A 16,249-nucleotide genomic window follows, 5' to 3' on the forward strand; every position below is an offset into this window, starting at 1 on the left:
AGAAAGCGGTAGAGGCGGGGGTTAACGGCACTCCAATACCATACTGTGGGACTGCTTCACATGAAACATTGAAATGAGGCCCCTGTCTGCTCTCTCTAATGTAAGAGAAAGAGTCCTCTGCCATTGCACTGTTATGAAAAGGAATCATAGAATCTCTACAGCACAAAAGGAGATCATTCGGCCCATCAAGAAGAGGGGGTTACCCCGGATATCCTGACCGACTTTGAAACGCAGTCTTTGACACGAACAACAGCACCATCTTTCTTTAATTGTCCAGAAGTAGAACTGCTGGGGTTGGACTGGGGTGGGCACAGTAAGAAGTCTCACAACACCAAGTCCAAGTGGTTTAGTTGGAATCACAAGCTTTCAGAGAAAATCCCAATAAAGTTAAGAACATAAATAGGAGGAGTAGGCCATCTCACCCTTCGAGCCTGCCCCGCCATTCAAGAAGGTCATGGCTGATCTGAAGTGGATCAGTTCCACTTTCCCGCTTTCTCCCCATAACCCTTAATCCCCTTGTCTATCAAAAACCTATCTACCCGTGACTTAAATATATTTAGCGAGGCAGCCTCCACCACTTCAATGGGCAGAGAATTCCAAAGATTCACCACCCTTTGAGTGAAGAAGTTCCTCCTCAACTCCGATCTAAACTGCACCCCCCTTACCTTGAGGCTGTGCCCTCTAGTTCTGCTATCCTTTCTAAGCAGGAAGAATCTCTCTACCTCTACCCTATCCATCCCCTTCATTATCTTCAAGCTGTTGGACTTTAACCTGGTGTTGAGAGACTTCTTATTGCTTTGTTGTCCAGATCAGTGGAATTCCCCTCGCCTAGTGTCATTTTTTACACAACCAATTGGAGGCAAAACCAGTCGTGGTTTCTTTTCCTGACCCCGCAGTGCAACATTTCATTGCCCTAGGAATGAACCTTTGTCTGATATCGGTGAAGCAGTTTGGGCTGCTTTCTGCTTTAAAAGGTGCTAGATAAATGCCTTGTTGTCACGAAGGAATTTGCCACACTCCCCCTCCCTGCCAAATTAACCCAATCCAACCGTGGACATCTTATTTCTCTCTTCGGAAAAAGCTTTGAAGCAAAACTTTCACCTGCCTAAAAACTTCCACAATCTGAGGAATTTGCACCACAAAAGTGTCAGGTTTGACTCAGCTGGGCTCCTCTGCTCTCAGCTTTCTCATAAATAAATTAACATTTGTCAAGACGGCAGAAATGTTATTAGTTCCATTGAAAAAGGTCTCAATTTGCACAGTGGTTAGCACTGCTGCCTCTCAGCGCCAGGGACCTGGGTTCAATTCACATTTTGGGTCACTGCCTGCGCAGAGTCTGCACATTGTCCCCGTGTCTGCGTGGGTTTACTCCAGGTGCTCTGGTTTTCTCCCACAGTCTGAGAGACATGCCAGTCAGGGTGCATTGGCCGTGCTAAATCCTCCCTCAGTGTACCCGAACAGGTGCCGGAGCGTGGCGACTGGGGGATTTTCACAATAACTTCACTGCAGTGTTAATATAAGCCTACTTGGGACACAAAATTAAACTTTTAAAAATATAGGTTGCAAAATAATCCTATGACAAACACTAACTTGCAGGAGAGATAAAGAGGTAATAAGATCTGAATACATGGGAACATGTGGGTGATTTGTGCATAGTTAAATTGGGTTAGAAAGGGCAGAGGGCAATTTAACCTGGAGAAATGGGATGTTGCTAAAGAGTTTCCATCACTTGCCATACTTCCGCTGGATAGTCAGAAGATTTTTCCCAATTATTAGGGGGCACAGGTTTCAGGTGCGAGGGGCAAGGTTTAAAGGGGATGTACAAGGCTGATTGTTTTACACAGAGTGGTGGGTGCCTGGAACTTGCTGCTGGGGAAGGTAGTGGAAGTGGTTACATAAGAACATAAGAAATAGGAGCAGGAGTAGGCCATCTAGCCCTTCGAGCCTGCCCTGCCATTCAACAAGATCATGGCTGATCTGAAGTGGCTCAGTTCCACTTTCCCGCTTTCTCCCCATAACCCTTAATTCCCTTGCCTACCAAAAACCTATCTATCTGTGTCTTAAATATATTTAGTGAGGCAGCCTCCACCACTTCAACGGGCAGAGGATTCCAGAGATTCACCACCCTTTGAGTGAAGAAGTTCCTCCTCAACTCCGTTCTAAACTGCGCCCCCCCCTTATCTTGAGGCTGTGCCCTCTAGTCCTGCTGTCCCTTCTGAGCGGGAAGAGTCTCTCCACCTCTACCCTATCCATCCCCTTCATCATCTTGTACGTCTCAATAAGATCCCCCCTCATCCTTCTAAACTCCAATGAGTACAAGCCCAGTCTATTCAGCCTCTCTTCATAGTTCAACCCCCTCAACTCCGGTATCAGCCTAGTGAACCTCCTCTGCACTCCCTCCAAGGCCAAAATATCCTTGCGTAAGTGTGGCGACCAAAACTGCACACAGTACTCCAGCTGCGGCCTCACCAGTGCCCTGTACAGTTGCAGCAAGACCTCCCTACTTTTATATGCAATCCCCCTCGCTATGAAGGCCAGCATCCCATTTGTCTTCCTGACCACCTGCTGCACCTGCAGGCTGGGTTTTTGCGACTCATGCACAAGGACCCCCAGGTCCCTCTGCACCGTAGCATGCTGCAGCTTTTCACCCTTTAAGTAGTAGTCCCTCCTACTATTATTCCTGCCAAAGTGGATAACCTCACACTTGCCAACATTATACTCCATCTGCCAGGTCCTCGCCCACTCGCTCAGCCTATCTAGGTCCCTCTGCAGACTTTCTACACCCTCCGCACAATTTGCTTTTCCACTTATCTTTGTGTCATCAGCAAATTTCGACACCTTACACTCAGCTCCCTCCTCCAGATCATCTGTATAAATGGTAAAAAGCTGAGGCCCCAGCACCGACCCCTGGGGCACTCCACTAGTCACCAACCGCCAATCCGAATAGCACCCGTTGACCCCCACTCTCTGCCTCCTATTTGACAGCCAATCCTCTATCCTACGATAGTGACTTATAAGGACCGTTGTGACAAATATATGAATAGAATGGGAATAGAGGGATATGGCCCTGGAAGAGTTGGGGGTTTTAATTCAGACGGGCAGCATGGTCGGTGCAGGCTTGGAGGGCCGAAGGGCCTGTTCCTGTGCTGTAATTTTCTTTGTTCTAACTCACTGCTGCCTCCTTCCAGGACTGATCAGCTGGAACAATTGCTACCAACACAGTATTTATTTAGTCCCCCTCACCCTGTCCATCTGCATTTCTACCTGTATCACTGTGCTGAGCTCTCACAGTAACCTGACCTTCCCCCTGTTGCTGCCTGACCAGCTGGGAGGCACCATCAGTCTCTGCTGCTGTTTCCAATCTCTGCAAAACTTTAGGTGTTTTTGGTGAAGTTACGGATTACAGCATGTAGCTGAGGTACAACTGGTCTTTTCTAAATCTTGCTGCAGAAGTGACACTGAAGTGAGAATTGGAAGTTATATTTGGTTGGGCGTCAACACACTTAATTTATTTAAATCTGTTGTACAAAACAATGCCAAGATTTCAAAGGGCTAAGCGGGAGAGGCTGTTTAAAATGAAATTCAAGCACTTAACCTTTCACAATAGGTAACTTTCCTATACTGCCAGTTTTTGTGAATAACCTCCAATGTATTTTTCAAATGCATATTCAATCTCACACATACACACGCTCACACACAGACACATGTACTTACGCTTACACACAGACACACACAAACACCCAAGTCTACACACACACTCACTCACACACAGACACATGCACATGCTTACACACAAATGTGTTTTTACACTCAAACGTGTTTTTCAAATGTATATTCAATCTCACACACACACAGACACACACACATGTACTCATGATTACACACAGGCACACACAAAGACACAAGTGTACACACTCATACACACACAGACGCACGTGCACATGCTTACACACAGACACAAAGACACAAGTGTACATGCTCATGTGCACACAGACATATGCTCACTCATTTACACACACACATGCTTGCACAGACACATGTGTACACACACCCTCACACACACACACACACACACACACACACACACACACACACACACACACACACAGTGGCTGAAGTGGCATGTAGCTTTCTTTACACGCTGGAGGCCAGTGGGTTGGAGAGAGCAAGATGTTTAAACATGTCGCCCAGACCTTCAATCCCACCAGGTAATAGCAGGCAGACAGATCAGCTCCTGGCCTGCGACCTGATTCAGAGAGATACTTACCCATGTGTAATCAGTGAGGTTCCAAGAGCAGAAAGGGCCATCATTTCCTACCATTCCAAGCAGGGGGATACACACCATGAAAAACTTAAGTCTCCAATGCAGAAAATTATGTTCCGTCTCTCAAAATTAGTGTTTGTTGTGCCTCTGATATAGAAATAATGATTTGATAGCACAGAACTTAAATATTGCTGAAAAAAAAAGAGACTTGCATTCTTCAGGACAAAGTCAAGAATGCCAAATTTCAAAGAGAATAAACATTTATACAGCATGAGAGAAGGATGCTGATTGGTTGGCAAGTTGACTCTGATTAGTCACAGCATTGCAATGGGGAATGAACCAAGGGATAGTCTTCATGGAATTTCTGTGTTTCAATTCTATTGGTATGAAAAAAAACTACAGCTTGGCTTGCTATTTCAAAATAATTGACTAATCCAAACTACTTTTCAGTGATCTGCATATCTGTACCCCCAAATCCCACTCTCTCAACCCCTTTCCAAGGAGTATGTGGCCCACTGATTTTTACCCAATGGGATCAAATTTAGTGCAATCCCTACTTCCTGAGTTAAATCCCTACTTCCTCAAGTTAAATTTTTAAATTTAACTTAATCAGTGCTCATTGAAGCAAGAATATTTCAGTTCCTGGCACATTTATTCTCCCAAAGGATTTCAATGAGAAAGATTAATCCACCTCCCTTTAATATTCTGAATAAAAAGGATCAGACATGATCTCACTGAATGGCAACAGGACACACAGGAGGGGCTGAATGGCCTGCTTCTGCTCCTATAAGCAGACGCTATTAGAATAACTTGGAAGATGCGTCCGAGACCAAAGAACGTGTGAAAAAAACACTAACAAAGTTCCAATCAAGGACCAAGAGTGGGAGAATTTTGAACCTCACATTTGGATTGGTTTTGCACTTTGAGAAAATATACTTAACGTTAATTAACATGTTTAAGAAAGGTGAATTTATTGGGAACATGGTTGCAGGTTATAAAGAGAAATGGAAAGAAGCCAACCAGCCCTGAACTGCTCTGAATCTTGACAAATGTCACTCCAAGGCAAGGCAACTGCTCACAGATGAATAATCAAATCAGTCTGATTTTTCGTTTACAGTGAGTGCATTGTGAGAGAGAGAATGTGAGTGTGAACGTGTGTGTGTGTGTGAGAGAGAGAATGTGATTGTGAACGTGTGTGTGCATGAGAGACGATGTGTGAGCATGTGCGTGTGTGTGTGAGAATGTCAGTGTGAATGTATGTGCGCGTGTGAGAGAGAGAGAATATATGTGCATGTGTACATGTGAGAGAAAGGGAGAGAGTGCCAGAGTGAATAAGGCGTCTGAGTGAGTGAGTGTGTGCATGAGAGAGAGAGAGAATGTGAGTGAGAGAGAGAGAGGGGGAGGTGGAGAGATGCCAGAGTGAATGTGAGTGAGGAGTCTGAGTGAGAGAGTGTGCGTTTGAGAGCGAGAATGTGTATGTGTGAGAGGAATAGTGCCAGCGTGCGAGAGTGAGCGAGCATACGAGTGTAAGTGTGTTTGAGAGTAAGAGTGTGTGTGCGCACGCATGAGAGAGAAAGAATATAAGTGTGTGAGAGAAAGAGACAGTGCCAGTATGTATGTGAGAGCAAGTGAGTCAGAGAGTGAGTGAGCGAGCGAGTGAGCGAACGGACGAGCGAGCAAGCATGTGAGCGAGTGAGCAAGAGGATGGGCAAGCGAACAGTCCGACGAGCGAGTGGTCTGAGTGAGGTGATCACCGTGTATTAAAAACCAATATAGTTTGTATTGAAGACAATGGCATCCTTTATCTTCATCTCAAATTTATGCCTCTTTATACTCACTGGAAAGCACTTTTGATGGTAACACACTCTAGGTGCAAAGGGATTTACTTAACATTTATTTCAATTTAATTATCTGCCTTAATTTGTTTTTTGTTTTGCAAAATAGTTCTGATAAAAGTCATCACTGAACTGAATCCACTTGTGTGTACAGTGTTCACAATACCCCAGTTAGAAAATTGTATTCATTTGAATCTCATTTCTCGAATAGTTGATTTGACTGAAGGGCTGCATTTTTCTCCAATTTATTTCCCTTTTGTTTAAAGCCGCCAATCGTTGACATTAGATCCTCATTAATATTTAATGATTGTGGTTTGATTACCAACGCGCTCATTCTCCACCGGTTGTCATTGGACTTTTGAAGCTCGGCAATGTGTTTGGGCATGTCCCATCTTCTTATCGTGGCAGTCAGATCACCACATTCAGCCCCACACTCGACAGGCAAAACAATCGAAATCTTCACAGAATCACTGCAGCAGTCACCAAACAATAAGCAGCCAATTTACCCAATTGATTTTACTGCAAAATGGTGCCAATGTTGTGATGGGAAATGGAGAGTTTGGAGCACTGAATACATTATGTGGGAATGAAACAAAGATCATCTGAAACGTACTGTTTACTTCAGCTTGTCAGACACACGCAGACGCACACACAGAACCATGCATGCATGCAAAGACACACACCTGCACGCTGACACACACACACACAATGCCATGCACAAATGCAGAAACATGCACATGCAGGCACACAAATATGCTAAGGCTCTGAAGACAACAATATTTAGCAAGTGTGACAGGATCCCATGGATAGAAAAGTCGAGCATTGTTTTACAAGTCACAGGTTGGAACAGAGATGCCATTCCGAGCTGCCACTGACAGTTAAAGGTAACATTCTGCCGGCCTCGTTTTATAAAAGACAAAATACCGGAGATGCTGGAAATTTGAAACCGGGACAGAAAATGCTGGAAAAACTCAGTAGCATCTGTGCAGCGACACACGGAGGTAACACTTCCAGCTGGATGTATCCCTGTAATAGGCGGTAGAGAGGGGCGGGACTGGGAGGGATGGGGTGGTGGTGGGTGGGGCAGGGCCAGGATGGGGCAGAGTGGGGGTAGGAGGTGGGGGGGGGGGGGGGGGGGGCGCGGTGCGGCAGGGCAGGGTTGGGGTGATGCACGTTATCCAAGCCAGAGGCTCCGAGCCCCCTTCGGGCTGAGGGCAGAAAAAGCTTCTCAAAAAGGATTTTAGTTCTGGGGTTTCCCCTCGACTCCGAGATGTGAACTGCCTCGGGCCTGATCATATTTGCATTTCAGCCAAGTCCCTGATGATGCAGGGTAGGTCTCCACATTGAGACTGGGAGTGTTGTTGGGGTTTGAGAGCTGCCAGTGATGTGACTGAGAATCTGCGTGCCATCCTTAGCAATTTAACCCACTGGGCCTACTCAAGAGTTCAACAGGATCGTGGCCAATCTTCTCTCTCGTCAGCAACTTCCCACATATCCCAGAATTCCCTTTGTACCCAACTATCTACTGACCTCAATCCCGGAATATTCTCAATGACTGATTACCCACAACTCTCTGGAGCTGGGAATTCCCAACATTCATAGTCCTTTGAGTGAAGGATATTTTCCCGATCTCAGGGCTAAAATGGCTGAGTGAGAGAGACTGTGACCCCACGTTCTAGATTACCCAGCCTGGGGAAACCTCTTAGCATCACCAAGACACTCAGGAACATCACTGCTCATCCTTCTAAGTTCTAAGGGTTATAGGTCCAGTCCACTCAAGCTCCCCTCCGAGGATAATCCTTGCTTCCTCAGCAGTCAGTGAACCTCCGTTATACTCCCTCAAGGGCAAGGGGCACAGTGGTTAGCACTGCTGTCTCACAGCGCCAGGGACCCGGGGTCAATTCCGGCCTTGGGTCACTGTCTGTGCGGAGTCTGCACATTCTCCCTGTGTCCGTGTGGGTTTCCTCCGGGTGCTCCGGTTTCCTTCCACACTCCAAAGATGTTCAGGTTAGGCCGATTGGCCGTGCTAAATTGTCCCAAGATATGTAAGTTAGGGGGACAAGCGGGGTAAATACGTGGGGGTTACAGGATTAGGGTCTGGATGGGATGGTCTTTCAGAGAGTCAGTACAGACTCAATGGGCCAAATGGCCTCCTTCTAAGTATGTCCATTCTTAGACATGAACAGCACACAGCATTCCAGATGTGGCCTCATCAATGTCTTGCATTATCTGAAAAGTGGCAGGGAATAGCTTTCGCGGGTTGGAATAGATTCTGTAGCAGTACAGAAACAAAAGGAACATTTATAATTGTCTATACACAAAGAATTTGGCAAAAGCACAATGGTGTGAGGACAAGTGATTTCAAATAAAGATCACTTGCTCTTGTAAATTTCAAAATGAAAAGCAGAAAGAAGACAAGAACAATAAATGGTTTTTAAATTATATCTGATATCTTTGCCTGCAGAAAGGGATTTTAGGAAAGGCTCACTGTTAAGAGCCCCATTTAGATATGAGAGGAAATTAATTCACACACACTCCTGTCAGGATTGAAAACAATTAGAATCCACACAGTGCAGAAAGATGTCTTTTGACCCATCGAGTCTGCTCCGACCACAATCCCACCCAGGCCCTATCCACATAACCCTGTGTATTTACCCTGACACTAACATGACCAATCAACCCAACCCGCACATCTTTGGAGTGTGGGAGGAAACTGGAGCACCTGGAGGAAACCCACGCAGACACGGGGAGAATGTCCTCGTAGACAGTGACCCAAGCCAGGAATCGAACCCGGGTCCGGCTGCTGAGAGCATTGTTTTTTTTTTTAACTTGAGAGCTTTAAATGCAAGGGCATTCCAAGATGGTGATGCTCTCTCTCAGGCTGCTGCTCCTTCAATGCTCCAAGATCTCCGCTTATCCCCTCCAGCCTCCCCTCAAAGCAAGGCTGCCTTCTGGCTAGTAACTGGGCCAACTTGGGTCAGTCCGAGTGACTACTCCTACCGTGTGGGGCTCTGACCCCAAGTTGACCACAAAATTGGCCTCCTGACCCAAAACCCAACACCCTGCTCTGGGCGTCAGAAGATAGCACACCAAGAATAACGCACAGTCCTCCAAATAGATATTCAGCTCCTACATCTTCCGTTGTGATAGTTAGGAGCAGAGATTGGAACTGTTCCCCTCGGAACAGGGAAGGTCAACAGCTGAACTCACAAGGGGCTTTCAAGAGAATGAGAGGTTTCGACAAAGAAAAAAAACCAGCTGTCTTGGGATTCAACATCACTGGAGAGAGATCCGGAGGGAAGATGAGGAGAAACGTTTTCACTCAGAGTAATCAGGGGACTGGAATGCTCGACCCGAGCGAGCATCAACAGTATTTAAGAGGCAGGGATTTGAGGGCGAGGGACTGACAGGGTTACAGCCAAAACGCAAAGATGTGGGACATCTGTCCCGTCAAAGAGCGAGCAGAGTGGTGAGGGGGTGGGGGTGGCTGCGTCGTGTCTCCTGAGTTGTTAGTGGTTCTATAGTTCCAAGGCAGGAATGGTTATGAAAACCATCACACTCTGGTGCACCACTGACCTGAAATGCTTCGAGAGGAGTGGGGGGCCCCGAGCAGGGTCGCTGTCTGACTTTTCCAATATCAGCTCGATAGTTCAGGGAATTCTAAATCTCTTTCAAAAAAAAAACCTTTGTTCACACACAGCAAAATCTCCAGTTAATATACCCATGTAAACGTCCCGAGGTCTACATGACAGCGGGCTGATTCTTGTTCACTCTGTGACACTGGAGTGCAGGAATTAACACCGCCTGGTGATAGAAGACTGCAATTGTCCCTCTTCACCCCTCGCTGGCTATACAAGGACAGTGCTCACTTTAGCAACGATGATCAGAGCGAGCTGCAGCTTCTGGTGTTGCTTTTGAAAAGCTGGCCAGAAGCCCAGTTGGAGAACTGACATTTACAGCGAGGATGAGACAGAAGTTTAGGTCGCCTTGTTTTCAACAATTGGGTTCAAGCATTTCGTTACAAGCCCTCCTGGAGAGACGACAACAGCTTGGATTTCTATCGCACCTTCCAAACAGCAAAGCACCCCGGGGCACTTTGTAAGAGTGTTATCAAATAAAAATACCACACCAAGCCACACGGGAATTAGATGTCAGGCTTTAAGGAGCAGCTTAGGTAGAGAGCCAGAGAGGGTCAGTGAAGGAATGCCAGAGTTCAGGTCTTGGCACGCTACCAGTGGTGGAGTGATTAAAACCAAGAAGGCAGAATTAGAGGTTACAGGGATGGAGAGGGGGAAAGGACATGGAGAGATACAAAACCCTGGAACACTTAAAACGGAGATGTTGCTTGACTGGGAGCCAGTCTGAGTCAGTGAGCAGAGAGATAATAGAGGCCTAGTATTTGCTGTGAATTAAATTTAAGTCTAAACTTATTTATTAGTGTCATAAGAACATAAGAAATAGGAGCAGGAGTAGGCCATCTAGCCCTTCGAGCCTGCCCCGCCATTCAATAAGATCATGGCTGATCTGTCGTGGCTCAGTTCCACTTTCCCGCCCTCTCCCCATAACCCTTAATCCCCTCTCTTATCAAAAACCCATCAACCCGCGTCTTAAAAATATTTAGCGAGGCAGCCTCCACCACTTCAACGGGCAGAGAATTCCAGAGATTCACCACCCTTTGAGTGAAGAAGTTCCTCCTCAACTCCGTTCTAAACCGCCCCCCAATGAAGTTAGTGTGAAAATCCCCTGCTCGCCACACTCCGACGCCTGTTCGGGTACACTGAGGGAGAATTTAGCATGGCCAATCCACCTAACCACCACGTCTTTCAGACTGTGGGAGGAAGTCGGAGCACCCGGAGGAAACCCACGCAGACACGGGGAGAACGTGCAGTCTCCGCACAGACAGTCACCAAAGCCGGGAATCGAACCTGGGCCCCCGACGCTGTGAGGCAGCAGTGCTAACCACTGTGCCACCGTGCTGCCCTCGGAGTTAGGGCAAGAACGAAGATTTTGATGTCTTCGAGTTGAAGGAGAGAGGCCAGGGAGGACGGAATGAGAATGATCGAGTCGAGAGGTGACAAGGAAACGGGTGAGGGTTTCAGCAACAAATAAACTGGGGAGAGGCAGAGGTCGGGCACTGATATGGAGGTGCAGTCTTAGCGATGGTGCAGATGTGTCGTTAGATTAGTCCGAGGTCAAATACGACACCAGGTTTGCAAAGTGACTCGGCCTCAGATTTTTGCCTGGGAGAGGAATAGGATTATTGGCTTGGGAACAGGGATAGGGATTGAAGGTAATTGCTTCTGTCTTCCCAAGATTTAGTTGGAGGAAGTTTTCACATTGCTCCAAACTAAGTATCGGCGGAAGGTAATAAACACATCTTTGATGTGCCTCGAACACACAAGCCGAATACCTGCGTCTTTCAATTTATAACACCCAGGTAGCTTTTTGAAAACAAAAGCACAAAGTTCCCCACGGCGCTGAGACGCGGTGCGGCCAACCGAGCTCCTATGAATGAGTTTTCAAGACGCGACAGCAAAGCAAGCAATAAAATCTGTCGACAGATCCCTAGCTAAGAGAACCTTTTCCACAAGAGAACTAAACAGCAAGGCGCTGTTGCGAAAGATACAAGTGTCTAGTCTGGAGTCAGCTTCTCATTGCAAGCGTGTGGAGGAGGTAGACCACGTGACTCTAACAAGCTGGTTAAACACCTGCCTGCAGAGCTCTTAAAAGGTACAGTCACACTGTGATTTTCCCTCTGAATCACACAGTGAGCATGAGTAGCTGGAACACAGAGGGAAGCATTAGAATTCACAGAGGAACACATGATCCATCCAATATTAAAGCTCCTGCTTTGTATATTCACAGAACAAAGGAAAACGGAAGCAGCTGAACTCTATATTTATTGACTGGCATTGTCAAAGGGGGCGGGGGAACTGGGGGTTAGTGGTTAAGATCACTAGTCTAGTGATCCAAGCCAATGCTCGGGGGACGAGGGTTCAAATCCCACCACAACAGAATTTAAATTCAATTCGTCATTTGGTCGCGGAGGACTTGAGTATCGCTGGAAAAAAAAATCTTGTCGAAGCTTTTTGTCTTGCACTCATCAGGACAGTCTCAAAAAGGGCAGGGGCGGCAACGACTTTATACAATATGAGAAGAGAGTGCTGATTGGTTGGCAAGTGGACTTTGATTAACAGAGGTGATGCCATGAAGAATGCACCAGTTAATGGTGACTGACAATTAACTGCTGAGTGCTGTTTAAAATTTAAACCAGGCAGCTTGACTCTGATTGGTCAAAACATTGCCCGGAGGAATGAATCAGTGAATGACTATAACTTATTTTGTTTAGCTGAAACAGATGCAACGTGTATATGTGTTCTTTCTGTCTGCAAAGAACAGAGCCCAGTGTGTTAATAAATGTAGCTTCCAGTACATACAAATGTGCTTTCTCATACAGGGTTGTTGTTTTCTCTGACCTTGGTATTCTTGCAGCAGTCGTGATAAGTGCAAGATACAAAGCTTGACCAAAATGTCTTTTTTTTAAGCAATATTTAAATTCAATGAATAAATCTGGAATATAAAGCTAGTTTCAGTAATAGTGACCATGACAACTATCACTCCCACATTCCAAAGATGCACAGGTTAGGTTGATTAGCTAAATTGACCCTCAGTGTCAGGGGGATTAGCAGGGTAAATATGTGGGGTTACAGGGATAGAGCCTGGGTGGGATTGTGGTCTGTGCAGACTTGATGGGCCGAATGGCCTCTTTCTGCACTGTAGGGATCCTGTGATTCACTGACTGTTGTAAAAACCCATCTGATTTACCAATGTCCTTTAGGGAAGGAAATCTGCCATCTTTACCGGGTCTGGCCTACATGTGACTTCAGACCCACAGCAATGTGGCTAGTTCTTGACTATCGTCTGAAATGGCCGAGCAAACTAGTCAAGTAGGGATGGGCAGCAAATGCTGGCTTCACCAGCGACGCCCACCTCCCATGATAGAAGAAAAGTATGGAAAACATTTCTGGCTATACAAGAATTCAGTTGTGACCTCTCAACAAAATAAGAGCTTTATTTCCTCTAAGTATATGATTGTTTTAAGTATAGGTACAGTGGTTAGCAATGGTGCCTCTCAGCTCCAGGGCCGTGGGTTCGATTCCCGGCTTGGCTCACTGTCTGTGCAGGGTCTGCACGTTCTCCCTGTGTCTGCATGGGTTTCCTCCGGGGGCTCTGGTTTCCTCCCGCAGTTTAAAGATGCGAGGGTTAGGTTAATTGGCCTTGCTAAATTGTCCTCAGTTTTGGGAGGTTAGCAAGGTATAATATGTGGGGTTACGGGAATAGGGTGAGATTGTTGTTGGTGCAGGCTCGAAGGGCTGAATGGCCTCCTTCCGCACTGTAGGGATTCTGTGATTCTAAAGATGTCAGGTCAGACAATACAGGATAAATGTATGACATCAAAAAGAAAGATTTGCATTTATATAGCAACTTTCATAAGCTGCAAAGCACTTTGGGACTTAGTGGTTATGAAGAATTTTTAAGGGTGGTTACTGCTGTAATGCAGAGAATCCGACAGCCTATTTGAACATAGCAAGCTCCCAGTTGCAACGTGATAACAATCAGATCATCGGTTCCTGTCACAAAGTCACCTACAGCGCAGAAGAGGCCATTTGGCCCATCGATGTTGACTGAGGCAGAATTGTTGACCAGGACACCGGGGATAACTCTCTTGTGCGATCCCTAGTGCCCTGGGATCTTCTACCGCCCCAGAGCGGGTAGACAGGGGTTCAGCTAAATGACTCAGCTGAGAGATGGCACCTCCAACAGTGCAGCAGTCACCCAGCGCTGCACTGGAGCGGCAGTCTAGAATTTCGTGTTCAAGTCCCAGAGTGTGATTTGAACCCACAACGCTCTGACTCAGGGCGAGAGTGCTGACCACTGAGCCATGGCTGACACACAAGAGTACGTAGCCCCTTGTACACAAGGTGGACAGCGTGATGGCCCACACTGCTGCCTCAATGAGTTCACGCAAAACCCCAAGCAGAAAATCTCACGTACACTGCCCAACCAATCCAGGCACATGCCCGCTTATCACACAACGTTCCACATGTCCCACTGTCTGGGAAGAGGGCAGCGATTGTCCAGGCTGAACTCTGATTTTGTTCTCGATTTATTCATTGGATGAAACTCTGCCGTGCCAAAGATAAGGAATGGAAAAGGCAGGGGCAGCACAGTACTGCCTCAGAGCACCAGGGACCCGGGTTCTATTCTGGCCTGTGTGGAGTTTGCACATTCACCCCGTGTCTGAGTGGGTTTCCTCCGGCCGCTCTGGTTTCCTCCCACAGTCCAAAGTTCTGCCAGTTAGGTGGACTGGCCATGCTAAATTGTCGCTTGGTGTTAGAGAGATAAGCAGGGTAAGTATGTGGGGTTATGGAGATAGGGTTTGAGTGGGCTTGTTGTCGGTGCAGGTCTGATGGGCTGAGTGGCCTCCTCCTGCACTGTAGGGATTCTATGGTTCTATGAAACACTCAGCAGCAGCTGTGGGGGCAGAAACAGTTAACATTGCAGGTACTTCCGAAAGGACCTGAAACGCCAACTCCGTCTCTATCTCCACAGGCACTGCCAGACCCACTGGATATTTCCAACATTCACTGTTGTTTTATTTTGTTTCAGATTTCCAGCATCCATTGGAATGTTGCCTCTGCTCCAGCAAGCGTGAGTCAGGCCTAGCGCGCGGGGATAATGAGAGCGACAGTACGTGAATTACCTTGTGGAAAAGAGACAGAATCAGAACAGATTCCTCACTTCGACAAGAGTGGAATAATAGAACCAATTGGTTTCATTCTGAGGCAACACGAAACTTCAATAAACAACCTGACAGCATTACTGACTGATTGTGGACGTGTTTGCTGATCTACCCACTAACAATGACGAGTAAACTAACATGGTAATTATTTTGATTGAATTCCATCTACCCAAAATTCATCTGACACAAGGCCATGAACAGGGCAATTATCTCTGCCGATTTTCCCTCCCACCTCAATTTAACATTGATGCTCCTTAGACAGCTCTATAATTACATGTTCTACTTTTGGTACTTGATGCATCGCATCAGATGTTTCATCTTTAAGCTTCAGGCACCAATCTCCAACAGGTTTGCCCCTTTCGAGACATCGTTTGCTAACCCCAGGATTTAATGGCCAGTCGTCTGTAACCTGGAAGCCCGCGGATGTCTTGTTCTAAACAGTACGCCAAGCGGGAATGTTTCTCATCACCTCCTATCAGTACACACTTCAGCCCGAGATGGTCATTTAACACTCAATAACCACAACCTGATTCAACTTTACTCTTCACGTACAGATATCTCAAACCACAATAAACACAGAGGGTGGCATTTTCCTCTGTGTTTATTGTGGTTTGAGGTATCTGTACGTGAAGATATCACGTACATATCTTCACCCCAAGAGCAGAAATTTCCACCCAAGGTCAGCATTTTCTGTCCCACCCGCTACGCCTCTCGTGACAAGCGAGATGGGAAATGCCGCCCAGAATATTTTTACGGATTAATGTTCTGCATTAATGTTTTGAAGAATGTTGCTTTCCCCAGTGTTTATAAGTACCAAGAGGCAGTTCTGTTTAATTCACTATAAATGCATCCAATCAACTGGGCATCACCCCCAGATTCACTGGGACTGCGGGGAATGGGGTACAAACCCTGTGCACGTTTGGACAATGCTAACACTCGGATCAAGGTTCCCAGATGCACTAATAAAACGGGATGAAGGTTGTGGCCTGATGTGTCTTTGATCTGACTAGTTTTCTGGTTTGGAGTTTTTGTGTTTCATATCCTCCGAGGTGACTGCGATCATTTCCTTACTCATCAGTTCCAGTCCAAACGTACAATCACTTGGTTTTCTCTTTAAGAATTAAAGGTAAAAGGACAAAAGACGGCGAACACCGAAAGAAAAATTCTCTTACATTTTTCCAAGGCGTCCATGGCAGCGCCCATTTCTGCTTGTTGAATGCTGTGGGAGAGAGAAAATAATAATTATAAGTGGCAAACGGAAGCCCTGCTCAGGAACCGGGCGGTGCAGGATTACAAAACAGCCTCCCAAACACAGCAGCCTGCTCTCAGCCTCTCCCGGGGGGGGGA

The 16,249-nt window shown here is 46.5% G+C and overlaps 1 protein-coding gene across 1 annotated transcript in view; it reads right to left on the reverse strand.

Moving 5' to 3' along the window:
* drosha (drosha ribonuclease III) overlaps nucleotides 1-16,249 on the reverse strand; it is a 150,519-nt gene that overhangs the window by 3,567 nt on the left and 130,703 nt on the right. Inside the window, exon 31 of the mRNA XM_080201532.1 lies at nucleotides 16,075-16,121. Coding sequence (XP_080057658.1) covers nucleotides 16,075-16,121 — 47 coding nt within the window. The remainder of the gene's footprint in view (nucleotides 1-16,074; nucleotides 16,122-16,249) is intronic.

The sequence above is a fragment of the Carcharhinus amblyrhynchos genome, chromosome 2 (assembly GCF_965287045.1).
Source record: "Carcharhinus amblyrhynchos chromosome 2, sCarAmb.v2.hapA, whole genome shotgun sequence".
In the NCBI taxonomy this organism is placed as follows: domain Eukaryota; kingdom Metazoa; phylum Chordata; class Chondrichthyes; order Carcharhiniformes; family Carcharhinidae; genus Carcharhinus; species Carcharhinus amblyrhynchos.